At 41.0% G+C, this 26,709-nt stretch overlaps 1 protein-coding gene across 2 annotated transcripts in view; it reads left to right on the forward strand.

Annotated features, from left to right (window-relative positions):
- The window catches only part of WDR44 (WD repeat domain 44), a 101,237-nt gene extending 75,122 nt beyond the window's left edge, over nucleotides 1–26,115 (forward strand). For both annotated transcript variants that reach the window (XM_050776086.1, XM_050776087.1), the window contains 8 exons: nucleotides 7,688–7,801; nucleotides 11,928–12,050; nucleotides 16,608–16,799; nucleotides 17,492–17,593; nucleotides 17,815–17,930; nucleotides 18,802–18,929; nucleotides 19,906–20,040; nucleotides 25,047–26,115. In XM_050776086.1, coding sequence (XP_050632043.1) covers nucleotides 7,688–7,801; nucleotides 11,928–12,050; nucleotides 16,608–16,799; nucleotides 17,492–17,593; nucleotides 17,815–17,930; nucleotides 18,802–18,929; nucleotides 19,906–20,040; nucleotides 25,047–25,141 — 1,005 coding nt within the window. In that variant the 3' untranslated portion in view covers nucleotides 25,142–26,115. The remainder of the gene's footprint in view (nucleotides 1–7,687; nucleotides 7,802–11,927; nucleotides 12,051–16,607; nucleotides 16,800–17,491; nucleotides 17,594–17,814; nucleotides 17,931–18,801; nucleotides 18,930–19,905; nucleotides 20,041–25,046) is intronic.
- Nucleotides 26,116–26,709: the final 594 nt, after the last annotated feature.

A 26,709-nucleotide genomic window follows, 5' to 3' on the forward strand; every position in this document is an offset into this window, starting at 1 on the left:
TTTTCATATACTCATTGGCCATTTGTATGTCTTCTTTGGAGAAATGTCTATTTAGGTCCTTTGCCTATTTTAAAAATTGGGTTGTTTGAATTTTGGGGTTTTTGACATTCAGTTGTAGGAGTTTCTTATATATTTTAGATATTAACCATTCATTAGATATGGTTTGCAAATATTTTCTCCCATTCTGTAAGTTGCCTTTTCATGTTGTTGGTTGTTTCTTTTATTGTGCAGAAGCTTTTTAGTTTGATACAGTCCCCTTTGTCTATTTTTACTTTTGTTGCTGGTGCTTGTGGTGTCATATCCAAGAAATCATTGCCAAGGCCAATGTCAAGAAGCTTTTTTCCTGTTTTCTTCTAGGAGTTTTACAGCTTCAGGCCTTACATGATGAGGGCCAGGCATGGTGGCTTATGCCTGTAATCCCAGCACTTTGGGAGGCCAAGGTGGGCAGATCACCTGAGGTCAGGAGTTCGAGACCAGCCTGACCAACAAGGTGAAACCCCCGTCTCTACTAAAAATACAAAAATTAGCCGGGTGTGGTGGCAGGCACCTGTATTCCCAGCTCCTCGGGAGGCTGAGACAGGAGAACCACTTGAACCTGGGAGGTGGAGGTTGCAGTGAGCCAAGATCGTGCCACTGCACTCCAACCTAGACAACAGAGCAAGACTCCATCTCAAAAAAAAAAGTTAAGAAATGTGTTGTTCATTCTGGTGTTCCAAATAAGCAATACAATATATCTGCTACATATTGTGTGTGCTAATGAATGTCAAAAGCCTTATAATTTTCCATAGCAACCCAACTTTATAATATCTTTAGATAGGCCAGGTGTGGTGGCCCACGCCTGTAATCCCAGCACTTTGGGAGGCCGAGGCAGATGGATCACCTCAGGTCAGGAGTTAGAGACCAGCCTGGCCAACATGGTGAAACCCCGTCTCTACTAAAAATACAAAAAAATTAGCTGGGAGTGGTGGCGTGTGCCTGTAGACCCAGCTACTCCAGAGGCTGAGGCAGGAGAATCACTTGAACCCGGGAGGCGGAGGTTGCAGTGAGCTGAGATGGCGCCACTGCACTCCAGCCTGGGCAACAGAGCGAGACTGTCTCAAAAAGAAAATCTTTAGATAATTAGAAAATTTGAGTATGGATTAGATACTAGATGATATAAATGGTATTTTTTAGGCCTCAGAATGGCATGGTAATCATATTTAAAAGAAGGGTTATCATTTGGTGGTATATATAGAAGTGTCTACTGATAAAATTATTAGTGTCTAGATCTTGCTTTCAATGCTGCAGCAAAACTAAACAAAAATGGGAAGATTGATAAAGTAGGTAAAATTTTGATAATTATCAAAGCAGGTGATGGATGCATGGGGTTCATTATATTATATGGAGTTCATTATACTCTTCCATCTACTTTTGTATATATTTAAAATGCCCATAATAAAAAATAGACAATGGCCGGGCATGGTGGCTCATCCCTGTAATCCCAGCACTTTGAGAGGCAAAGGCAGGAGGATCACTTGAGCCCAGGAGTTCAAGACCAGCCCATGCAACAAAGAGAGACCCTGTCTCTACAAACAAACACAAAAAATTAGCTGAGTGTGGTGGCACATGCCTGTGGTCCCAGCTACTCAGGAGGCTGGGGTGAAAGGATCGCTGGAGCCCAGGAGGCGGAGGTTACAGTGAGCCGAAGCCATGCCACTGCACTCTAGCCTGGGCAACAGAACAAGACCCTATCTCAAAAAAAAAAAAGAAAGAAAGAAAACTAGAAAAATATATGTATATAACATTTTACTTGGTAATTCTACCTTTAATAATTTATCATAAAGGAATAATCAAGAAAAAATAAATACCAAAAAATGGAACAAAAAACAAAAAGAAACCAAAAAATTATTAGATATTCTGAAAGATAAGTAAAAAGATTCTCATCTCATAATAGCTAAAATTTGAACAACTTTAATTTCTTTCTTTCTTGAGACAGAGTTTCACTGTTTTTGCGCAGGCTGGAGTGCAGTGGCGCTATCTCGGCTCACCACAACCTCCGCCTCCCGGGTTCAAGCAATTCTCCTGCCTCAGCCTCCCGAGTAGCTGGGATTACAGGCATGCGCCACCACCCTGGCTAATTTTGTATCTTTAGTAGAGACGGGGTTTCTCCATGTTGGTCAGGCTGGTCTTGAACTCCCGACCTCAGGTGATCCACCTGCCTCGGCCTCCCAAAGTGCTGGGATTGCAGGCGTGAGCCACCACACCCGGCAACAACTTTAATTTCTAACAGTTGGAAAATAAAAACTGGTATAACCCATGCAGTAAAATACATGCAGTCCTTAAATTGTTTTCAAAGACTATTTAATGATGTTAAAAATGGTCACAATAAAACATAAAGTGAAAAAAGCAGAATGTAAAATTGGATACAATATTATCACAATTTTGACTAAAAAGCACCTATAAATATACATATATTTTTTAAGGGGTAAGAATCTCCCTCTGTCACCCATGCTGGAGTGCTGTGGTACCGTCATAGCACATTGTGACCTCAAACTTCTGGGTTCAAGCAATCCTCGCACCTCCCACCTCAGTCTCCTGGGTAGCTTGTGCTATAGGCAAGCACCACCATGCCTGACTTTTTTTTTTTTTTTTTTTTTGAGACGGGGTCTCTCTCTGTCCCCCAGGCTGGAGTGCAGTGACGCTACAAGCTCCACCTCCCGGGTTCACGCCATTCTCCTGCTTCAGCCTCCTGAGTAGCTGGGACTACAGGCGCCTGCCACCACGCCCGGCTAATTTTTTGTATTTTTAGTAGAGACAGGATTTCACCTTGTTAGCCAGGATGCTCTCGATCTCCTGACCTCGTGATCCGCCCGCCTCGGCCTCCCAAGTGCTGGAATTACAGGCATAAGCCACCACGCCTGGCAAAATGGGCAGACATCTGTAACTAACTCATTAGTTCATATTATTGACAGAAACTGCTCGAGCCATCTCAGTACATCCTCTCCACCATGAAGTAAGCTCCAGGAGGGCAGGAAGCTTTTTTTTTTTTTTTTTCTTTTTTTGAGATGGAGTCTTGCTTTGTAACCCAGGCTGACGTGCAGTGGCGCAATCTTGGCTCACTGCAAGCTCCGCCTCCCGGGTTCAGGTCATTCTCCCGCCTCAGCCTCCCGAGTAGCTGGGACTACAGGCGCCCGCCACCACGCCCGGCTAATTTTTTTGTATTTTTAGTAGAGACGGGGTTTCACCATGTTAGCCAGGATGGTCTCCCTCTCCTGACTTCGTGATCCACCCACCTCGGCCTCCCAAAGTGCCGGGATTACAAGCGTGAGCCACCGTGCCTGGCCTATTTTTTATTAAAAAATAATTTTTGGGCTAGGCACGGTGGCTTACACTTGTAATCCTAGCACTTCGGAAGTCTAGGTGGGTGGATCACTTGAGATCAGGAGTTCAAGACCAGCCTGGCCAACATCGTGAAACCCCGTCTCTACTAAAAATACAAAATGTAGCCAGGTATGGTGACAGCCACCTGTAATCTCAGCTGCTTAGGAGACTGAGGGATGAGAATTGCTTGAACCCAGGAGGCAGAGGTTGCAGAGAGCCAAGATTGTACCACTGCACTCCAGCCTGAGTGACAGAGCAAGACTCCATCTCAAAAAAAAAAATTATTATTATTATTATTTTTGTAGAGACAGTCTCACTATGTTGTCCAGGCTGGTCTCAAACTCCTGGCCTCAAGCAATGCTCCTGCCTCAGCCTCCCAAAGCACTGGGATTACAGGGACAAACTACCATGCCTGGCCCTATAAATATTCATAGATAAAAGACTTTAAGGAAATACGCTAAACATTAAAAAAAAAAACAGAGACTATAAAAGTTTCAGGTTTGAACTTTATGACCCAGTAATAACCCTAATATAAAGATAAAGAAATAGGCCAGGAGCACTGGCTCACGCCTGTAATCCCAGCACTTTGGGAGGCTGAGGCAGGTGGATCACTTGAGATCAGGAGTTCAAGACCAGCCTGGCCAACATAGTGAAACCCTGTCTCTACTAAAAATACAAAAATTAGACAGACGTGGTGCCGTGTGCCTATAATCCCAGATTCTTGGGAGGCTGAGGCAGGAGGATTGCTTGAACCCAGGAGGCGGAGGTTGCAATGAGCCAAGATCGTGCCACTGCACTCCAGCCTGGGCAACAGAGCAAGACTCAGTCTCAAAATAATAATAATAATAATAATGATAATAATAAGGAAATAGTCAAATATGGATAAAGATTCATGTTCCAGGGCATTCATTGAATTGCTGGGTTTTATTTGTTTGTTTGTTTGTTTTCTGTTTTTGAGGTGGAGTCTGGCTCGGGTTCTAGTGATTCTCTTGCCTCAGCCTCCCTAGTAGCTGGGATTACAGGTGCACACCACGCCCGGCTAATTTTTGTATTTTTAGTGGAGATGGAGTTTCACCATGTTGGCCAGGCTGGTCTCCAACTCCTGACCTCAGGTGATCTGGCTGCCTCAGCCTCCCAAAGTGCTGGGATTATCCCAGGCATGAGCCACCACGCCTGGCCAAATTACTGTTTTTACTAGCAGAAAAGTTGGAAATATCTAAGTGACCAACAAAGGAAGAATAATTAATCGTGATGCATCCATATTATGCAGCTACTAAATGTTTTCAAAGCATGAAATACAGAAAATGCTCATGGTATAATGGGAAGGTTGGTAAATTTCATGTTTAATATGATTTCAAATACATTTAAAAATGAAAAGTTGAAGAGAGAGACAAAATGTTAGCAGGTTTGGGGTGATTTTAATTTTTCTGTTTTTTGTTTTCCGAATTGTCTACGCTGATCATGTATTACTTTATAATTTAAAAAATTTAGGCCGGGTGCGGTGGCTCACTCCTGTAATCCCAGCACTTTGGGAGGCCGAGGCGGGTGGATCATGAGGTCAGGAGTTCGAGACCAGCCTGGCCAAGATGGTGAAACCCCGTCTCTACTAAAAATACAAAAATTAGCCGGGCACGGTGGTGGGCTCCTGTAGTCCCAGCTACTCGGGAGGCTGAGACAGGAGAATCGCTTGAACCCAGGGGTGAGGAGGTTCAGTTAGCCAAGATCGCACCGCTGCACTCCAGCCTGGGCCTGGGCGACAGAGTGAGACCCCGTCTGGAAAAAAAAAAAACAACAAAACTTTAGTCTGGTCGTGGTGGCTCACACCTGTAATCCCAGCACTTTGGGAGGCCGAGGCGGGTGGATCACCTGAGGTCAGGAGTTCAAGACCAGCCTAGCCAACATGGTGAAACCCTGTGTCTACCAAAAATATAAAAAATTAGCCAGGCGTGGTGGCATGTGCCTGTTACCTCAGCTACTTGGGAAGCTGAGGCAGTAGAATGGCTTGAACCTGGGAGGCAGAGGTTGCATTGAGCCAAGATCATGCCATTGCTCGCCAGCCTGGGCAACAAGAGTGAAACTCCAAATCTGATTTGTATGTAATGAGGGAAGCCTATTTAGCTGTATGTCTCCCGCAGTGCTCACTAGTCTGGTAGCAAAATTGAGGGGGGCGGGGATGGTAGTCATCTAGCATTAGAAGTGCTTGGCAAAGGTTACAGGAGTCTGTGTTGGTGGTCTACCTCCATGGTTGATGTGAAGATTTTTATAAACTATAAAGTTCTACATGAATAATAGTGGTAGTTTTTAATCTATTCCCATGCCACTGTCCTAATTCAGGCCCTCATTATTCTTACTTAAACTTATTCACTACTTTTCCTGCCTCCATGCTCTCTCCAAACCATCTTTTACGTTACTGCCCAGAGTTCTTTTTCTGAAGCACCGGTAAGATGGTGGTGTTTTTTTTCCTTTCAGAAACCTGTGTTGGCTCTCCATGTCTGAACTTTTAAGCCACAAATTTGAGGCCTTTTTATTATTTTATTTATTTATCTATTTATTTATTTTTGGAGACAGAGTTTCGTTCTTGTTGCCCATGCTGGAGTGCAATGGCGTAATCTCAGCTCACAGCAACCTCCGCCTCCCAGGTTCAAGCGATTCTCGTGCTTTAGCCTCCCAAGTGGCTGGGATTACAGGCATGTGCCACCATACCCAGCTAATATTGTGTTTTCAGTAGAGACGGGGTTTCTCCATGTTGGTCAGGCTGGTCTCAAACTACCAACCTCAGGTGATCTGCCTGTCTCGGCCTCCCAAAATGCTGGGATTACAGGCCTGAGCCACCGTGCCTGGCCGAGGCCTTTTTTTTTTTTTTTTTTTTGAGACGGAGTCTCGCTCTGTTGCCCAGGCTGGAGTGCAGTGGCCGGATCTCGCCTCACTACAAGCTCCGCCTCCTGGGTTTACGCCATTCTCCTGCCTCAGCCTCCCGAGTAGCTGGGACTACAGGCGCCCGCCACCTCGCCCGGCTAGTTTTTTTGTATTTTTTAGTAGAGACGGGGTTTCACCGTGTTAGCCAGGATGGTCTCGATCTCCTGACCTCGTGATCCGCCCGTCTCGGCCTCCCAAGGTGCTGGGATTACAGGCTTGAGCCACCGCGCCCGGCCACCAAGGCCTTTTTAAACGTGATCTCAAAGTACCTTTCTACCCTAATTTCCAACTACATCTCCATATACTGTTTTCTCTGTCCTCATCATCCTAACTACCTTTCCCTAAATATGCAAGGCTTAGCTAACCCTCTGTTCTTGCTCATGCTACGTCATGTAAAACATTTGAAGGACAAACTTTGGACGTACAGTTAGATGACTTATATTACTGCTTTGATTCTGCTGTTCACAGGTGGCTGTGTGGCCTTTAAAATATTATTTTAACCTCTTTGATCCTCAGGGGTTTTTTTTGTGTTTTGTTTGTTTGTTTATACTAATTTCTTTATCTTTATAATGTTAACACCTACCTCACAGAGTTGTAGAATTTATTCAGATAATGAATATGAAAGCATGTTGTAACTAGATGCACAGTACACATGTATAGCATTATTTTCTACCTACCTCTGTCAGTATGCTTTTGACTTCAAATAACAGAAATCCAACTGAAAATGGCTTAAACAATGAGGAAGCAACTCTGGAGGTAAGGCGGTTCCAGGGTTGGTTAATTCAGCAGCTCAGTAGCATCATCCTACTATCTCCTTGCTTTGTACTCTTTGTTTTGTTCCATTCGGCTTTTTATGCTCATGGTCTTAAGATGGCTGCTACAGTCTTAGTTGTCACATGAAGACAGCAATGTTCAGATGCAGGAAAGGAGGAGTCCTATTAGTATGCCCCTTTTTAAGGGTGAGAAAATATCTCTAGAAGCCTCCCCTCATCCCCGCCCCATAAACTTTGCCCAATGTCTAATTAATGGAAATTGTACCACAGGCCTAACAAGTCATCACTGGGAACGGAAATCAGCTAATCTTCATTAACTTAGACCAATCATGATTCACCCCGGTACTGGCCCTCACCTCTCCTGAAGGAACAGTTGCTTAGAAAAAGGACAAAGTGGGGGCTCTGTTAAGGAAGGAAAAGATTGTGATAGCACAATGTCTTCAGGGATGACCCTGGTTTGTTAGGGCAAGAAGATGAAGAGGTACTAACTAGTAAATCAGCGTAAAGGGGAGCTTGCTTTTGGTGACTCAAGATTTCAAGCAGGCATCATACAAAATGGTGAGAGAACAGATGGGGTGGGAAGAATGTGAAACTAATTTTACATTGCAGTTTCAGAGTTTATCTTTATATCCGAATAGGTATGCAGTGGAACTGATGAAGACCCTGATGATAAAAACGCACCCTTTCGGCAACGGCCATTTTGCAAATATAAAGGGCATACTGCTGATCTCCTTGATCTTTCATGGTCTAAAGTAAGAAATTCTTATTTGAATCATATATTAATTCTGTGTGTAAGGAGCTGATACTATAGTCTTAAAGCAGAATTTCTTCTCTGGGAAACCTCAACTGATTGGATGAGGCCCACCCACATAGTCAAGGGTGATCTCCTTTACTTAAAATCAACTGAGTGTGGATTAATTACATGTGCAGAATACCTTCACAGCAACAACGAGATTGGTGTTTGATTAAATAATTGAGTACTAGCTTAATAATTAAATAATTTAGTACTAGCTAAGTTGATACATAAAATTAACTGTTATAACCACCTTCTTACCAGAATTAATACCTTTTCTTTGAACTCATTCTCCTTAACCTTTCTCTGGCATTTGATGATTTGATGCTATTGATCTTTCTTGAACTACTTGATTTTGGAGCACTGTATGTTCTAGATTCACTTCCTATCTCACTGACTATTCCCTTGTTTGCTTCATGGAGGAAATATTTAATAGTTAAAAAAAAATTGAGAACCTGTGCAACTATACCTGCTATGTACCGAGTACTTTTCATTCACTCAAAACATATCCGTTGATCATTTTACCACCTGGTTAAGAAATGACCTCTGGAGCCAGACTCCCAAGGTATATATTCTTCCTAGTCTGCCCCTTATGTTGTGTGACCTTGGGCAAGTTATTTAACCTCACCATGCCTCATCTGCAAAATAGACATAATAAAAATATAAAAATATATAATATAAAAAAATATAAAATATATTTTTGAAAAACCCTCATAGGGTTATAATAGGGAAAGATTAACTGAGCTAGTAAATATAAAACACTTGCCTAGAACATAATAAGTGCTCAATTAATATTAGCAATGATGATAATGATTAACTGAGTTAGTAAATATAAAACGCTTGCCTAGAACATAATAATGCCCAATTAATATTAGCAGTCATCATCATTATCATCATCACTATCTGCCAAGTAGCATTTTAGCCACTGGGGACACAGACAAAAGTTAAGTACTTTACATGTGCTCTGTTCATACCCTCAAAACAACCTTATGAGATTGTTGACATTTCTTTATCAAGGATTTTAAAAAACAAGGGTCATATGTGTTAAAGAACATGCCTAAAGGCGTATAGCTAGGGAGTTACGGGAGTTTAGGTTCAAACCCCATGACTTTGGAGCATTACTCTCTAGCCCATTCCAGTGTCACAATAGCTAATCACTACAAGGAAACAGGATGACAAAAATAACAAATGTTGGACACATTGAAAGATTTAAGAAATCATGAATTTTTTATACTTTCTTTCCATTTTATACTTTATTTCCATTCTATCTCTTAGGAGGCAGCAGTAATATGATTTAGTATCTATCCAGCTACCTAATTGTCTCAAGTGAGTAATGTGCATTTTTAAGGACTAGTGCTAGCCTATAAACCACCTGGTCTTCCTGGTCCCTGACAATATGAATATAGAATATCAGTCTGTGAAGAGATAAGTGCAGAAACCAAGAGTAAACTATTTAGAAGTGTTTATGGCAGTTTTCACATTAAGTTTGTACCTGTTTAGTCTTTTAAAACCTGGGCTTCTATTTTGTATAATAATACAAAATGGGGCTTATATTTTATATGCCTTTTATTTTTATTTCATTTTTCTAGTAAATGTTTTCTGTGTTTTAAAATAGTTTCAGTCCACAACTCACTGGAAATTTAAAAAACAAAAACAGTCCTTCACCAGAAATAGTCTGAGAAGCACTAGTCTCTAGATGAGTTATTTCAGTGAGGTGCTGCCCCATACAGGAATGGTTCCTAAAGGTCTATCCTCATACCCCAATCCCTCCACCCCACCTCCATCCAGAGGAAAGCAACAAAATTTCTGCAACAAGATTCTAAGCCTCTCCAGGGTAGGAACCAGATATTATTAACACCAACTCAAACCAGATATTGTTTCTCTTTAATGTCTTTCACAGTGCGTATAGTGAGTTTTCTATTTGTTGAAGATGTATTTTGTGCCAGTAACAAGAATTACCCTGTTAATTCTTACAATAACAACCCTGTGAGGTAGACAATCTGATTTTGTCTCGATGAAGAGATTGAGCCCCTGTGACCTATCTAAAATCACAAAATTAGTTATGGGTAGAACTTAGATTTTAATCTAATTTATCTGACTTCCAAGATCAGTGCTTAGTTTAAGAAAGTTATTTAATTTCATTTATTTAATAAGAAGTACTTATTAAATACTTATAAAAGAACAAGCCTTTCTTAAAGAATACTTATTTGGAAGAAATCTTAACATGTCTTCAGCACCTTCACTTAATATTTTAGGGATGTCTTCATACCTCTTTCATATGCTCAAAGCAAAGAACTATTGCAGGAATTGAATACAGTCAGTTTCTGTTTTTTGGGGTTTTTTTGTTTTGTTTTGCTTTGTGATTTTTTGAGACGGAGTATTGCTCTGTCCCAAGGCTGGAGTGCAGTGGCATGATCTCAGCTCACTGCAACATCCATCTCCCAGGTTCAAGCGATTCTCTGGCCTCAGCCTCCCCGAGTAGCTGGGATTACAGGCATGGGCCACCACGCCCAGCTAATTTTTTTGTATTTTTAATAGAGACGGGATTTCACCATGGTGGCCAGGCTGATCGCGAACTCCTGACCTCAAATGATCCACCTGCCTCAGCCTCCCAAAGTGCTGGAATTACAGACATGGGCCACTGTGCCCAGCCAAATAAAGTCAGTTTTAATGAACATAGGTTCATGGTGTGCCATAGGTTAAGTTTTTATACAGTAGTTATTAATCAACAGGAAATTATAATGCAAACTGCATGTACTCTTCAAAACTTTTCTGGAACTGAGTGGATCTTGAAAATAAAAATGATTGTTGTTAGATATTTCAAAGATTATTGTAAATCTTCCAAATTCTGTTTTTTAATTCTTTACTTTTAATCATAAAGTATACCATCTATTTGAAAACAGATATACCGCAGTGTACCTACCTCATAGTGTTGCTATATTATGCAAAGAACCATGCTTAACACATAGAAGTATGCGATAAATGGCTGGGCGCGGTGGCTCAAGCCTGTAATCCCAGCACTTTGGGAGGCCGAGACGGGTGGATCACGAGGTCAGGAGATCGAGACCATCCTGGCTAACCCGGTGAAACCCCGTCTCTACTAAAAAATACAAAAAACTAGCCGGGCGAAGTGGCGGGCGCCTGTGATCCCAGCTACTCGGGAGGCTGAGGCAGGAGAATGGCGTAAACCCGGGAGGCGGAGCTTGCAGTGAGCTGAGATCCGGCCACTGCACTCCAGCCTGGGCGACAGAGCCAGACTCAGTCTCAAAAAAAAAAAAAAGAAGTATGCGATAAATATCATCATTGCCTTGATTTGTTTAGCACCTTTAGGCACACCAAAGAATACAGAGGTGTCATTTGAGTTTTCTCCTTCAGTATAACTCATAGTTCTCCTCCTTAAATAGATTATGTTTAGGAATTAATGAGCTTCTGCCAGCTGAAAGCTTTTGACAGAAATGTTTGGTTCCTGGGCGATGGGGCCATCACAGTGCCTAAGTCAGTTACACTACCATGTTCTAGCCTTGAACATTCTGTGGTCTATTCTGAAAGATTTGACAATTTTTGTTCTCTAATTTTCTTGCCTAGAGTATGACAGGTGCACAATAACTTTTCATTTCCATGCTGCATTATAGGGTAATCTTTTTGAAGACATTTTAAATGACAATTAGAGATCTATGTGAGTTAAAATTCACCAGTGTTATCAGTGTGAAAATAACTGAAGTGACAATAAAATGAATAAATACCTTATACTGATAGCTAAGTTCCCATATGTGCAGGTGATAACAACCAAGGCACACGTTAGTTCTCTGCTGGTGCCTGGCAGATTTCTTTAGACATTGATAAGATTCATCCGAATTTCAGAACAGGTAATGTCAAAAAGTTTTAGAATCAATGAAATACGGTATTTAACTGTTTAGGGGAAAATAGGATCTTCCAAGTAAATTTGATAATCTTTTGTTCTTTCCAGTGCTGCATTTAACAATAACAAAACTGTTGGAATACAAAAACCAAAAGTTCACTTTTATTGTATAAATAGGGTTCTTTTTCTTATAGTGATAACATAGTCAATGTCATTTTCTCCGTAGAACTACTTTCTTCTTTCTTCTTCAATGGATAAAACAGTCAGATTATGGCACATTTCTCGAAGAGAATGCCTTTGCTGTTTTCAACATATAGATTTTGTCACTGCCATAGCTTTTCATCCAAGAGTAAGTAACTATTTATACATGTTTTTGTTAACCTCTAAGGAAGGTGAGAGAACCTGGTTTCTCTGGAGGGCAATTGGACTACAGGAAAAAAGTTATTAACAGCTACATAGTTATGAGCAATTTAATTTTGTGTTTCATTTTGCTTTAGAAATGAGAAAGGAAATATTCTGCTGATCTGCATTAGAAAAACTGGGGATGTTATATCTCAAATCTTTATTAAGACATGCAAGGTATAAATAAATGAAATAAACTATCCTATTAAAGATGACAGATATTGGAGATGGAGGAAGAAGAGGAAGCAGATGGATAAATGAGAAAGGGAAGTACCTAGACAGAAATAGTGAGATTGGGGAGGGAAGAGACAGAGAAAAAGACTGAAAGAGGCAAAGATGAAAATTCATTACAAGATATACTGAATTTGTATTGTTAGTCTTGATATCCCTTCTTTATTCCTTTTCAGTATAGAAAATCCTTTCATATCTTTCCCCCAGAAAGAAAGTATTTCATATGATTTCAGCCAAATGAGAAAAATCTGCTATCATAGAATTGCAGACCTATTGTATGCCCCTAGAGGATAGGGCCACCAAATGCTTAAGGCTAAATTAGTTACAGATTTTTACAACTGTAAGCAAAAGGGAAATCACATGTCGGTGCTGACTGCACTAGCTCAATTAAGCAGAGGACTTGAGCTGACCCTAGCAACAAGTTTCCCTTACCTATGTTGGTGTTATAATTACATTTCCAGTGGTGTCCTCATCTTTATATGTTTAACACCCATTATCTTTTTAATGTAACATTTTAATCATATTCACATTTCTTCATCTCCCCCAAATTAAGGAGAAGACTGACTTGTTTTCAATATACTTTCCTTTCCTGAGCAGGCTTATAACATAAGCAGTGATAATTCCAAACCGTTGAAGACTTGGTTAAGGGCCAGGCGCGGTGGCTCATGCCTATAATCCCAGCACTTTGGGATGCCAGGGCAGGCAGATCATGAAGTCAACAGATGGAGACCAACCTGGCCAACATGGTGAAACATTGTTTCTACTAAAAATACAAACATTAGACAGGTGTGGTGGCAGGTGCCTGTAGTCCCAGCTACTCGGGAGGCTGAGACAGGAGAATCACTTGAATCCAGGAGGCAGAGGCTGCAGTGAGCCGAGATTGCACCAGCCTGGGCAATAGAGCGAGACTGTCTCAAAAAAAAAAAAAAAAAGAAGAAGACCTGGTTAAGAATTTTGGTGGCTCACGCCTATAATCCCAGCACTTTGGGAGGCTAAGTGGGAGGATGGCTTGAGGCTAGGAGTTCAAGACCAGCCTGGGCAACACAGTGAGACTCCACCTCTATCACAAACAGTAAAACTATGTTAATTCTTACCAGTTTTGATGATCAAGTCATTAGAGTCTTCTTTTTGAATAACACCCCCACCCCGTCCCCTATACACACAACAAAAGGATGGATTTACCCCATCAGCAACTGTGAGCAAAATCTTTCCATACATGAATCTTTCCATAACTCTGTTTTAGCTATAAAGTATCAGGTTGGAAAGAGATACTTAGTTGTGATTGTTTTCTTTCTCATTGTTTTTCTTTTCTTTTCTTTCTTTTTTTTTTTTGTTTTTTGTTTTTTGTTTTTGAGACAGGATCTCACTTTGTCACCCAGGCTGTAGTGCAGTAGTGCAGTCTCGGCTTACTGCAGCCTCAACTTCCCTGGCTCAGGTGATTCTCCTGCCTCAGCTCCCCAGGTAGCTGGGACTACAGGCATGCACCACTGTGCCTGCACTATTCCTGGCTAATTTTTGTATTTTTAGTAGAGACAGGGTATTGCCATGTTGCCCAGGCTGGTCTCAAACTCCTGGGCTCAAAGTGATCTGCCCACCTCGGCCTCCCAAAGTGCTGGGATTAAAAGCATGAGCCACTGCACCCATCCGATTGTTTTCCATGTGGTATTTTATTATTTACTAAACTTTCTGTTCAGCCATGAATTTTTTTTTCTTTTTTTTTGAGACAGTCTCCAGGCTGGAGTGCAGTGGCACAATCTCAGCTCACTGCAACCTCCACCTCCCAGGTTCAAGTAATTCTGCCTCAGCCTCCCAAATAGCTGGGATTACAGACATGTACCACCACATCCAGCTAATTTTCGTATTTTTAGTAGAGATGGAGTTTCACCATGTTGGCCAGGCTGGTCTCTAACTCCTGACCTCAAGTGATCTGCCTGCCTTGGCCTCACAAAGTGCTGGAATTACAGACGTGAGCTACTGCGCCTGGCCCAGCCAATGATTTTTTTATAGTGCTTTTATTTGGTTTTATTTTGGAAACTATAAAGCCCTATTTCTAAAAATCGTACTGACCTGGAGTGTTTTTAAGGGGCTAGGAAAGAATAGGGTAGTGATGACTTGGGTTTTTTTGGTTTTTTTTTTTTTAGGAAATATGACTTTTATTATAATGTTAAAGGAAGAAAGGTAGCAGAGTTAGAAAAGAAATAGTAAAATGGGCCGGGCTTGGTGGCTCATGTCTGTAATCCCAGCACTTTGGGAGGCCAAGGTGGGTAGATCACCTGAGGTCAGGAGTTCAAGACCAGCCTGGCCAACATGGTGAAAACCCATCTCTAATAAAAATGCAAAAATTAGCCGGCCGTCATGGTGCATGCCTATAATCCCAGCTACTCAGGAAGCTGAGGCAGGAGAATTGCTTGAGCCCGGGAGGTGGAGGTTGCAGTGAACCAAGATTGTGCCACTGTACCCTAGCCTGGGTGACAGAGTGAGATTCCATCTCAAAAATAAAAAATAAAAATAACAACAAAATGGAGATACACACACATAGATGTACGTATGTGACAATTACTAAGTTTTTACTTGTTCAGCTCTTCTACTGGTACACATTGAGTGACCCTACTATACCATAGCCATGAAGATGTCCATCATTTGTAGATTGTCTTTGACAGGTTTCAGAGATGGGTAAGAATAATAATTTTTGGCAAGGAACAGAAACCCTTAGGGCGGGGGCGGGGGGGTGGGGAAGGAAAAAAAAAAAAGAAGAATCATCATCTTGGCTGGGTATGGTGGCTCCCTCCTATAATCCCAGCACTTTGGGAGTTTGAGGCAGGAGGATCACTTGAGGCCAGGAGTTCGAGACCAGCCTGGGCAACATAGGGAGACCCCATTTTTATAAAAAATTTTAAAGTTAGCCAGGTATGGTGGTGTGCTTCTGTGATCCCAACTACTTGGGAGGCTGAGGTGAGAGGATCACTTGAGCCCAGGAGATCGAGGCTGCAGTAAGCTGTGATCGAACGTCTGTACTCCAGCCTGGGCAACAAACTGAGACCCCATCACCAAAAAATAAAAATAAAGAAAGAAAAATTCTTATGTTGCCAAAAACAAAACCAGCTTAGTGGTAGGACTGATTTAGTTTAAGGCAGGTTTCTCAAGCCTAGTACTGTTGATATTCTTTGTTACACGGGGGAGAGAAGGCTGTGCATTATAGGATATTTAGCAGCATCCCTGGCCTCTCCCCACTAGATACTGGTAGCATCCTGATCCTCCCACCAGTTTCGACAACCAAAATGTCTCCAGATAATGCTAGATGTCCCCTTTGGGGTCAAATTGCTGCAGTTTGAGAATCCCTGATCTGAGAGCAGAATTTGAATAATGAAGTAATTCTCTGTTGGCATGGTGCTAGGGTTCCAAAAATGACTGGTTTGGGGGGCCACTAACTGATATTTCTCTTTATCCAAGTGTTACATGTATCCCAGAGGAAGGTATGATATAGGATAGTGTTTCTCATAGCATGTTCCTGAAAGGTCTAGCATCTCCCCTAAACACGCCCCCCCAAAAAAGTCTGTGGTTAAATATGTTGAAAAATGCTACCTGTTTTATCCTCTCTTTGGAGATTCAAAATGCAGGTTAACTGAGAATCGAGTTTAACTTTCTGTAACCCAGAATTTCTCAAACTTACTTGACCACAGAACCTTCTTCCATTTAATACACACTCAAACACGTTATCTATTAACATCCCTATCTTGCAAAAGGGCAGTTTAAGGATATGATAATTAGAATTTTATTTCTCAAAGTGAATAGTGAGGTTTCTAATTGTTGTTACTGCTTTCAGTGCATAAAATAATGCTTGCTTAAAGAATAAAAATTTTTAAATGAAATCTTTTTTTTTTTTTTTGAGACGGAGTCTCACTCTGTCGCCAGGCTGGAGTACAGTGGTGCGATCTTGGCTCACTGCAACCTCCGCCTACCGGGTTCAAGCGATTCTCCTGCTTCAGCCTTCCGAGTAGCTGGGACTACAGCCGCACACCACCATGCCCAGCTAATTTTTATGTTTTTACTAGAGACAGGATTTCACCATGTTGGCCAGGATAGTGTCGATCTCTTGACCTTGTGATCCACTGCCTTGGCCTCCCAAAGTGCTAGGACTACAGGTGTGAGCCACTGCACCCAGCCCTGAAATCTACATTTTTAAACTATTCTAGTAGACTTACTGATTTGATTTGCTAATGAGTTTTTTCTTGATGTGGTAAAATGAAAGCTTTCTCTTTTGCCACCTTTTTAGGATGACAGGTATTTTCTAAGTGGGTCTTTGGATGGAAAGCTCCGCCTTTGGAACATACCTGACAAAAAAGTGGCTTTGTGGAATGAAGTAGATGGTCAGACGAAATTGATCACAGCTGCAAACTTCTGTCAGAATGGCAAATATGCAGTGATTGGGACATATGATGGCAGATGTATTTTCTATGATACAGAGGTAAATGATTGTTTTTTGTAAATTATATAATTATATACTTAGTAAACACTTTCATGGTTTTGGACAAGTTGTTTATCCCCTCTGGGCTTTAACTGCATTTTCTCTAAATAGGGACAAATAATACCATGTCTGTCTTAAGAGTTGGAACAGATGCAGATGACTTTTAAGATGTCTTCTCATTCTAATTTTTAAAAAAATTTTTTTGAGATGGAGTCTCACTCTGTTGCCCAGGATGGCGTGCAGTGGAGTGATCTCGGCTCACTACAACCTCCGCCTCCTGGATTCAAGTGATTCTTGTGCCTCAGCCTCCTGAGTAGCTGGGACTACAGGCATGTGCCACCACACTCGGCTAATTTTTGTATTTTTTGGTAGAGATGGGATTTTACCATGTTGGCCAGGCTGGTCTCTAACTCCTGACTTCAAGTGATTCACCTGCCTCAGCCTCCCAACGTGCTGGGATTACAGGCGTGAGCCACCATGCCCAAGCAAAAAGAATTTTTTTATAGAGACAAAGCCTCACTCTGTCACCCAAGTTAGAGCATAGTGGTATAATTATTGTTGCTCACTACAGCCTCGAACTCTTGGGCTCAAGCAATCCTCGTGCCTCAGCCGCCGGAGTAGCTAGAATTACAGATACAAGCCACCACACATGCTCCTAATTCTAATATGTTAAATGTATGATTTATTTTTAGCATTTGAAATACCATACACAAATACATGTACGATCTACTAGAGGGCGTAACAAGGTTGGAAGAAAAATTACTGGCATTGAGCCTTTACCTGGAGAAAATAAGGTACTACAGTATTCAAAACCATCTCTCTCCATACTATATGTAGATTCTTGGAAGTTCTTAATATCTTGGCAAAAAAAAAATGTATTCTCTTTCTTGTGGAATACCACTTTTCTTCTGGTTTTGAGGTATATTTGTTTGTATGTGTGTAGCACCCTTTTGGGTTGTAACTTAGCTTGTACTAAAACATGATATTTTTAACTTTTCATTTGATCTGCTTTTAGATATTGGTAACCTCAAATGACTCCAGAATCAGACTATATGATTTGAGAGATTTGTCACTGTCCATGAAGTATAAGGGTTACGTCAATAGCAGCAGCCAGATCAAAGCAAGTTTCAGGTAAATTGGCAATGAGATATTCCCAAAAGAGATCAGAACATTTCTCCCCTACTTCCATTTTTCCATTGGTCTATGCCTTATGTTTAATGGGGTTCTTTTCACTTTTGCAACTAGTATTTTATCATGCGATACTTACCTTGTCCACCTATCTAGTATATAGAATTCGAATTGCCCCTATTCTGCAGATGAAGAAACCAAGACTCAGAAAGTTAAGTGATTGGCCTAAAGTCATAGTTGTAGAGCTGGGATTAGAAGACTCTCATCTCTAGAGTTTTTGCTTTTGTACCTTTGTTTACCCTTTTAAGAAGGGGCTTATGGCTCATCCCACCACCCCCATCCCCGCCCCATTGCCTTGAACCTTTTAGGAAAGGAAGGAACCTTTTAGGACTCTTAAGAAAGCATTTTAACACCCCACAGCACAGTGTCTTGTATTCAAAACTTTACATATCATTATTATTTAAATTTCTAATTTGGGTTCCGGACACTCTCCTGAAGGTTAGCTACCTTTTCTTCCTTCTAGCCCTCTTCTTTCAGTCCTTTTCTTACCAGTTCTTTTTTCTTGAATTATACAGTAATTAACTCAATTGGTAAAGTATTCTGCTCCTGTCTTTCACACCTTAAATCATCATTCCTCCCAACATGGATTAACTAATGTCACAGTTACTTAGAGCTTTGATGCAAATACAAGTGCCAGGCCACTACATCACACCTACACATTTAGAACATCTAGAGTGAGACTTTGAGTCTACATATTCAACAAGCTCCTTCAGGTGTTATTTTAGGTATCACAAAGTAGGAAGCACTGATAAAGGAAACCGTTAAACATATACACACACATTTTATTTGCTTTTCCTTTCTTCCCCAAATTCAGCCATGATTTTACTTACCTCGTTAGTGGTTCAGAAGATAAGTATGTTTATATCTGGAGTACTTACCATGACCTAAGCAAGTTTACTTCAGTCAGGAGAGATCGTAATGACTTCTGGGAAGGTATTAAAGGTAAGTAAATACTTGCTTTTGTGTGTCTTATAAGAGAATCAAGTTAAAGTGGGTATGTGCTAGAAGTAAATTCATAGCCGGGCACAGTGGCTCACGCCTGTAATCCTGGCACTTTGGGAGGCCGAGACTGGCGTATCACGAGGTCAGGAGATCGAGACCATCCTGGCTAACACGGTGAAACCCTGTCTCTACTAAAAATACAAAAAAAAAGTAACTGGACGTGGTGGCACGCACCTGTAGTCCCAGCTACTCAGGAGGCTGAGGCAGTAGAATTGCTGGAACCCAGGAGGCGAAGGTTGCAGTGATCCGAGATCGCGCCACTGCACTCTAGCCTGGGTGGTAGAGTGAGACTCCGTCTAAAAAAAAAAAGAAGAAGTAGGCCGGGCGCGGTGGCTCAAGCCTGTAATCCCAGCACTTTGGGAGGCCGAGACGGGCGGATCACGAGGTCAGGAGATCGAGACCATCCTGGCTAACACGGTGAAACCCCATCTCTACTAAAAAATACAAAAAACTAGCCGGGCGAGGTGGCGGGCGCCTGTAGTCCCAGCTACTCGGGAGACTGAGGCAGGAGAATGGCGTGAACCCGGGAGGCGGAGCTTGCAGTGAGCTGAGATCCGGCCACTGCACTCCAGCCTGGGCGACAGAGCGAGACTCCGTCTCAAAAAAAAAAAAAAAAAAAAGAAGAAGTAAATTCATGTAGGCATTATTTTAAGAGAGGCAGTTTGACACTGATAAACTGCTTTGCATTTGGCTTTACTTGTTTTATCTGTACTAAGGAAGAACTTTGGTCTAAAATTTGAGAAGTCAGGGAATTTCAGAACTTATATGTAATGTTTCTTAGAAAAATTTTTGGGTTTTAAATCACTCTTAGTTACTTCTGTGTTAGTTTTTAAGGATATTTGGCATATAACATACACTATCGTGTTTGTCTTGGTATCCAATTTGTCAGTTATCCTGAAGTAAATTTTTTCTGCAGCCCACAATGCAGTTGTTACATCAGCCATCTTTGCACCAAACCCAAGTTTGATGTTATCTTTGGATGTGCCATCTGAAAACTCAGAAGGGAACGAGAAAAGTGAAGATGCTGACTTTTTGGATCTCACACATTCTGGTAAATCTTTATTTGTCCTATATTTTTTTCTAGTCAGCATTTAGTAACCTCATTTGTCTCATATGAGTATAATGAGGTTTTCACTAGTATAAAGAATATTCCTTTTTTTTTTTTCTTAAGACAGAGTCTTGCTCTGTCACCCAGGCTGGAATGCAATGATGCAGTCACAGCTCACTGCAGCCTCAACCACCCTGGACTCAGGTGATCCTTCCACCTCAGCCTCCTGAGTAGCTGGGACTACAGGCCTACACCACCATGCCCAGCTAATTTTTTTTTTTTTTTGTGACGGAGTCTCGCTCTGTCGCCCAGGCTGGAGTGCAGTGGTACGATCTTGTCTCACTGCAAGCTCCGCCTCCTGGGTTCACGCCATTCTCCTGCCTCAGCCTCCTGAGTAGCTGGGACTACAGGCACCCGCCACCACGCCAGGCTAATTTTTTGAACTTTTATAGAGATGGAATTTCACCATGTTGCCCAGGCTGGTCTCAAACTTCTAGGCTCAAGCAATCCACCCACCTCAGCCTCCCAAAGCACTGGGATTACAGGTGTGAGCCACCAAAGAATATTTCTTGTTTGCAACTTAATGGTTGTCAGATACCCATTTCTTTTTTTTTTTTTTTTTTTTTTTTTTTTTTGAGACGGAGTCTCGCTCTGTCGCCCAGGCTGGAGTGCAGTGGCCGGATCTCAGCTCACTGCAAGCTCCGCCTCCTGGGTTCACGCCATTCTCCTGCCTCAGCCTCCCAAGTAGCTGGGACTACAGGCGCCCGCCACCTCACCCGGCTAATTTTTTGTATTTTTAGTAGAGACGGGGTTTCACCGTGTTAGCCAGCATGGTCTCGATCTCCTGACCTCGTGATCCGCCCATCTCGGCCTCCCAAAGTGCTGGGATTACAGGCTTGAGCCACCGCGCCCGGCCCCCATTTCTGAACTTTTCAGTAATATATTTCCTCAAAGTTTTACCTGTTTTAAATTCACCTGAGAATTAAAAATGAGAAATTTGGGCCAGGCGCGGTGGCTCACGCCTGTAATCCCAGCACTTTGGAAGGCCAAGGCGGGCAGATCATGAGGTCAGGAGATCGAGACCATCCTGGCTAACACGGTGAAACCCCATCTCTACTAAAAATACAAAAATTAGCCGGATGTGGTGGCAGTCGCCTGTAATCCCAGCTACTCGGGAGGCTGAGACAGGAGAATGGCATGAACCCGGGAGGCGGAGGTTGCAGTGAGCCAAGATCGCGCCACTGCACTCCAGCCTGGGTGACAGAGCGAGACTCCATCTCAAAAAAAAAAAAAAAAAGAGAAATTTAGATGTTCATAACTATAGGTAACCATTCTCTTTAGAGAAGTGCAAACAATATATACAAATATAAAACTTCTTTATTATCTGTCTCTCTCCTACTAGTCTGTAATCTCTAGAAGACAGAGACTTTTCATGTCTTATTTATTGCTGTATTGCCAGTGTCTCACACAGTGCTTACCTTCATATAGTAGGCACTTAATGAACATTTGCCGACTGAATGAATTAAATGAAGCAGAGCTAATTTTTCTAGTTGCCACAAGTTAACAGCTTCTTGAGATAGATGGCTATTTACAAGTTTGTAATTTCTTGCCATTTGTAGCATATATGCTTTGAGAATGAGTATTAATTCCGGTTATATAAAGTGCTCATATTAGGAAGGGAGAACAAACTGTCAACAAGTAATATCGAGTGCCAATCAGTTATATAAAAATCTGGGCCAGCTGTGGTGGCTCACGCCTGAAATCCCAGCACTTTGGGAGACCAAGGCGGGCGGATCATGAGGTCAAGAGTTCGAGATCATCCTAGCCAACGTAGTGAAACCCCATCTCTACTAAACTGCACAAATTAGCTGGGCATGGTGGTGCGCACCTGTAGTCCCAGCTACTCAGGAGGCTGAGGCAGAATCGCTTGAACCAGGGAGGCGGAGGTTGCAGTGAGCTGAGATCGCGCCACTGCACTCCTGCCTAGCAACAGGGTGAGATTCCATCTCAAAAAAAAAAAAAAAAAATCTGTAACTAGTCCTGCTCGTCCTTAAGAGTATGGTAAGACCATGCAGATTTGGATCAATTATTAGTGAAAACAAGTTTGTATTATTAAAACCAGTTGTGGCTGAGTGTGGTGGCTCACACCTATAATCCTAGCACTTTGGAAGACCAAGGTGAGCAGATTGCTTGAGGTCAGGAGTTCAAGACCAGCCTGGCCAACATGTTGAAACCCTGTCTCTACTAAAAATACAAAACGTAGCCAGGTATGGTGGTGCATGCCTGTAATCCTGGAAGGCTGAGGCAGGAGAAGTACTTGAACTCGGGAAGGTGGAGGTTTCAGTGGGTGGAGATCGCGCCACTGCACTCCAGTCCAGGTGACACAGCAAGACTCTGTCTAAAAAAAAAAAAGTTATGCCAGGCGTTGTGGTGTGTACCTGTAATCCCGGGTACTTGGGAGGCTGAGGCAGGAGGATTGTTTGAACTCAGGAGCTCGAGACCAGCCCAGACAACATAGAAGGACACCCAACTCAAAAAATATATATATTTTTTTTTTTTTTTTTAATTTTTAAATTGATTGCATAATAGTTTATTGACTGTATTGTCTCATGCTACAGATTACAAACAGGTCATAAAGCCACAGGAATAGATACAATGTACAAAGAGTGCTTCTAACGTATTTGAATGCTAAAAAGTTATCAATAGTTTAATCTCAAGTAATTTTTGTACTATTATTTGCACTATCTACTCCACTCACTACACACTATTCCTTCTGTCTGTGAAGAAAAATTTTGGTAACAAAGATGAACTTGAGTCTAGCATTTCTTTCAGTACAAGATACAAAAATAAACCAAGTTAGAATGATTATACCTTTACTAAATGCCTGTTTAACTGTTTTCTGTTTTCTTTTTCTTTCCTTCTCAGAATCAAATCCAGCTTCTCTCTTCTAACTTAGGTCATTTACGTTTTTTTTTTTTTTTTTTTTTTTTTTTTTTACTTATGAATGAATGAATGAATGAATGACATGGTGTCACTCTGTTTCCCTGGCTGGAGTGCGGTGGTACAGTCATAGCTCACTGCAACCTTGAACTCTGTGCTCAAGCAATCTTCCTGCCTCAGCATCCCAAGTAGCTAGTACTACACGTACTACCATGCCTGGCTAATTTTTTTTTTTTTCTTTTTGGTAGAAATGAGTTCTCCTTATGTTTCGCAGGCTGGTCTCAAACTTCTGGCCTCAAAAAGGTTAGTCCTTCTACTTTGGCCCAAGTGCTGGGATTACAGGCATGAGACATCACACCTGGCCTTTTTTTTTTTTTCTTTTCTTTTTTCCCCAGTACTACCTTTTTACATTCTATATACTTCCCCTGCATATTCCACAGGAAATTCTAGCTTTTAAAACAATTTGAGGAAAAGCAAAAGGTACAGGGGTTTTTTTTTAACTTCTCAAAAATGTACCACATTAACAAGGCTCACTTAACTAACTGGGTCCTTTTTTAAGAGGCACAAATTTTAGTGGGTTGTACTCAGATTTGTGTTTGTCATTTTGTACCCATGTAGGTGTAGTCTAAGAATAAACTCTCTTAAACCCGAAATGGAGGATCACAAAATATATCCAATTGCCCTCTCTCTTTGTTCCTGACGTGTTTGGCAGTTTGAGCCTCAATTTTCCTTATGCGTAAAATAATCATGATAACCTAGTTTATAGAGTTTCAATAAGAATTAGATATGACATGTATAGGCTGGGCATGGTGGCTCATGACTGTAACCCCAACCTTTTGGGAGGCCAGGGCGGGAGGATCACTTGAGGCCAGGAGTTTGAAACCAGCCTGGACAACATAGCAAGACCCTGTTTCCACAAAATATTAAATAATTAGCCGGGCACAGTGGCACATGCCTGTAGGGAGGCTGAGGTGGAAGGATCCTTTGAGCCCAGGAGTGTGAGGTTCCAAGTGAGCTACGATGGTGCCACTGCATTCCTGCCTGCACAACAGAGTGAGGCTCTATCTAAATATATATATATACTTGTATGCGTAAAAGTGCTTAGCAAAATGCCTCGCATGTAGTAGGCATTATTGTTATCATTTTCATTATTATTATTTTCATTATTATTGTGTCTTACAAAGCATTTTATATGTATGGTGAATTATTCTCTATCCTTTCTCATATTCCTAAGTCCTTTGCTGCTGCTGCTACTACCACTGCACAGTACTGCTATGAGATATGCCAAAAGGGTGGTAAAGGAATGTTCAAAGACTTAGGATATGTTTTTAGCACATCTAAGGGAAACCATTTTGTGTGACTCATCCTGTCCACAACTTTCCAGTTAAAGTTTGGATTATTTTCTTCTTTTTTAAATCTCAAAATCTCAATTTTCACCTATGTATAATAGAGTTAGTTAACACTGAATTTTTTTATTAAATGCTTTTATGCAACTGGCAAATGTAAGAGGTAAGCATTTATGCCATTCAGCATAGTTATATAGCTTTTCAGTAAGGACCATATGGCAAAAGGTGCTGTCAGCATTCACACAGCAAATGTGTACTTCATTTCATGGCACTTTCAGTATGTCTGCTATACAATAACCCTTACTGGCAACCTCGCTAGATACCCCTGTTAGCAACAGACTTGCCCAGCTGATCCCATTCTGCCAGCACTGCAGTCCTGAGGTTGAATGACACACTAGCTTCTTGCCATGCAATGAAGCATTAGATGACTTAGATGCCTGGGCTGCCTAGGAATAAGTCCAAGCATCCAGGCCCCAGGAGACTGTAATATCCTCAAGCCAGGGAAAGACCAGCCAAGACAAGGTAAGTGGAAGTGAGTCTCAGAGCAGAGGAGAGATTCAGCAGAATGAAAGAATTACAGGAGCCAGCCAGAAAAGGAGACTGAAAAGGTCGGGAGATGATATTCTCCCCTGAAGGTGGAGGGTCATGGGCATGTGATAATTGTGGCAGCAGGCTTCATATTCCTTTAAAAATCAACTTAAAACTATTTTTTATGCTTTTAAGGTATTATGAAGACAGATAACACAGAAGTTCTTCTCTCTGCTGACTTCACTGGAGCAATCAAAGTGTTTGTTAATAAAAGAAAAAATGTATCTTAATTTGAAATGGCATTTAAAATAAACATATCAATAAGTTTCTATATGTATCAGAACTGAAAAAATATAGTGTTCCAAGCTAACATACTTTTTAAATTTTTATTGAAAGTTGTTCAAATATAATATATTTTTTGAGAGGCAGTGTTAATAATCTAGGAAACCCCAGGCCGATAGAGTAGAAAGGAATATGGCTAGAATAACATTGCCAAACATTAGGCTTTATTGTTTTGTTATGTTTGTGTTTTCGTTGTATAATTATGAACATGCACAAGTTTCTGCATGAAAATATATTAATATATTAATCACGTGTATGTGCCTTTTGGTTACATGCATTAAATCTAACAGAGTTAAATTATTTCAGTGGCTCTTTTGGCCTCTTACTAGGGGGAATAGTCTTGTTTCTAGCTTAAACAATTTTTTTTTGCACAAGATTTCATTTTTAAGAAAAGTAGTATCTTTTGACTGAGTTATTGTTTTGAAAATGTTATATAGGTTTCCAATAGGTCAATAACCATGTGTAAATGGTTTTTATAAATTTCTCAATTTGGGGACAAGATTTTTTTGTGGTCTAAATTGTGGGCTTAAGATTCTTTTCTTTATATATGTACATATAATTTTTTTTCTTTGCCACACTGGAGCACAATGTTTCTATGTAAAGAATTATTTTCATTCTTTATCCATGAGCACCAGGCTTTGCTCACTTAAAAAAAAATTAAGCCACATTAAGGAGTGAGTCTTCTTTTTTACAATAATGTAAAAATGAAACTGTTTACATTTTTTTAAAGCATTGTAGTTTTTAAAAATTAAGCTGTTTTGTTTTGTGTTGTTGAATTTGAAAGCCTTTGTAAATATCAATATAATGTACCAATGAAATAACATCTGGGGCAATGAAACCCTGATCATGTTGTTGATGGTTAGCATATGTTTCTGAAATTAAATATGTATTATTAAAAGTTGGTCTCCAACACTTGTTTAAACATGGCTTTATTTTTAATTGACTTCAGTAAATCAAGGAATGCAAGAAAAATAAACTCTTGTTTTAATCATTTAAATTTTAGCAACAGAAGACCAGATTTTAGATCCCTAAATTATAATGCATTAGTTACATGCCTTTAAAATTGTTTTAATTCTAGCTTTAAATTGAACACTGCTAATAATTCATCTGTATGCTTATGTGTTCTTTACTGCATTTGTTTTCAGCATGTAAGTGAGAAGTTGGGGAGCCACGGACATATCCTTGTTGATTAGCATGGTCTTAGAGTGTTCTAGGCTTTCTAGTAAATTACATATTGTTTGTTGCTTTCTTCTTGCCAGTACTGTGCTCTCTCCCTCTCCCTTTCCCCCTCCCCTCTCCTCATCTCTCTTTGGTTACTTTGGCCCCCTCACTCTCTTGTACTCTCCCTTACTGAATTGTTACGCTATTGGCTTTCTAAAAACCAGGCACAGTTTGTTTAGTCTCAAGGTCTGGGTGGCATTGTGATTGATCCAGTGTTTCTTTTTTAAACTTGATGTCTTCAGCTCTTTGAGGCAGCTTGGCTTTCACTAACTTCTGCCTGAGAACTTGTAGTCGG

This window comes from Macaca thibetana, chromosome X, assembly GCF_024542745.1.
Source record: "Macaca thibetana thibetana isolate TM-01 chromosome X, ASM2454274v1, whole genome shotgun sequence".
Classification (NCBI taxonomy): Eukaryota; Metazoa; Chordata; class Mammalia; order Primates; family Cercopithecidae; genus Macaca; species Macaca thibetana.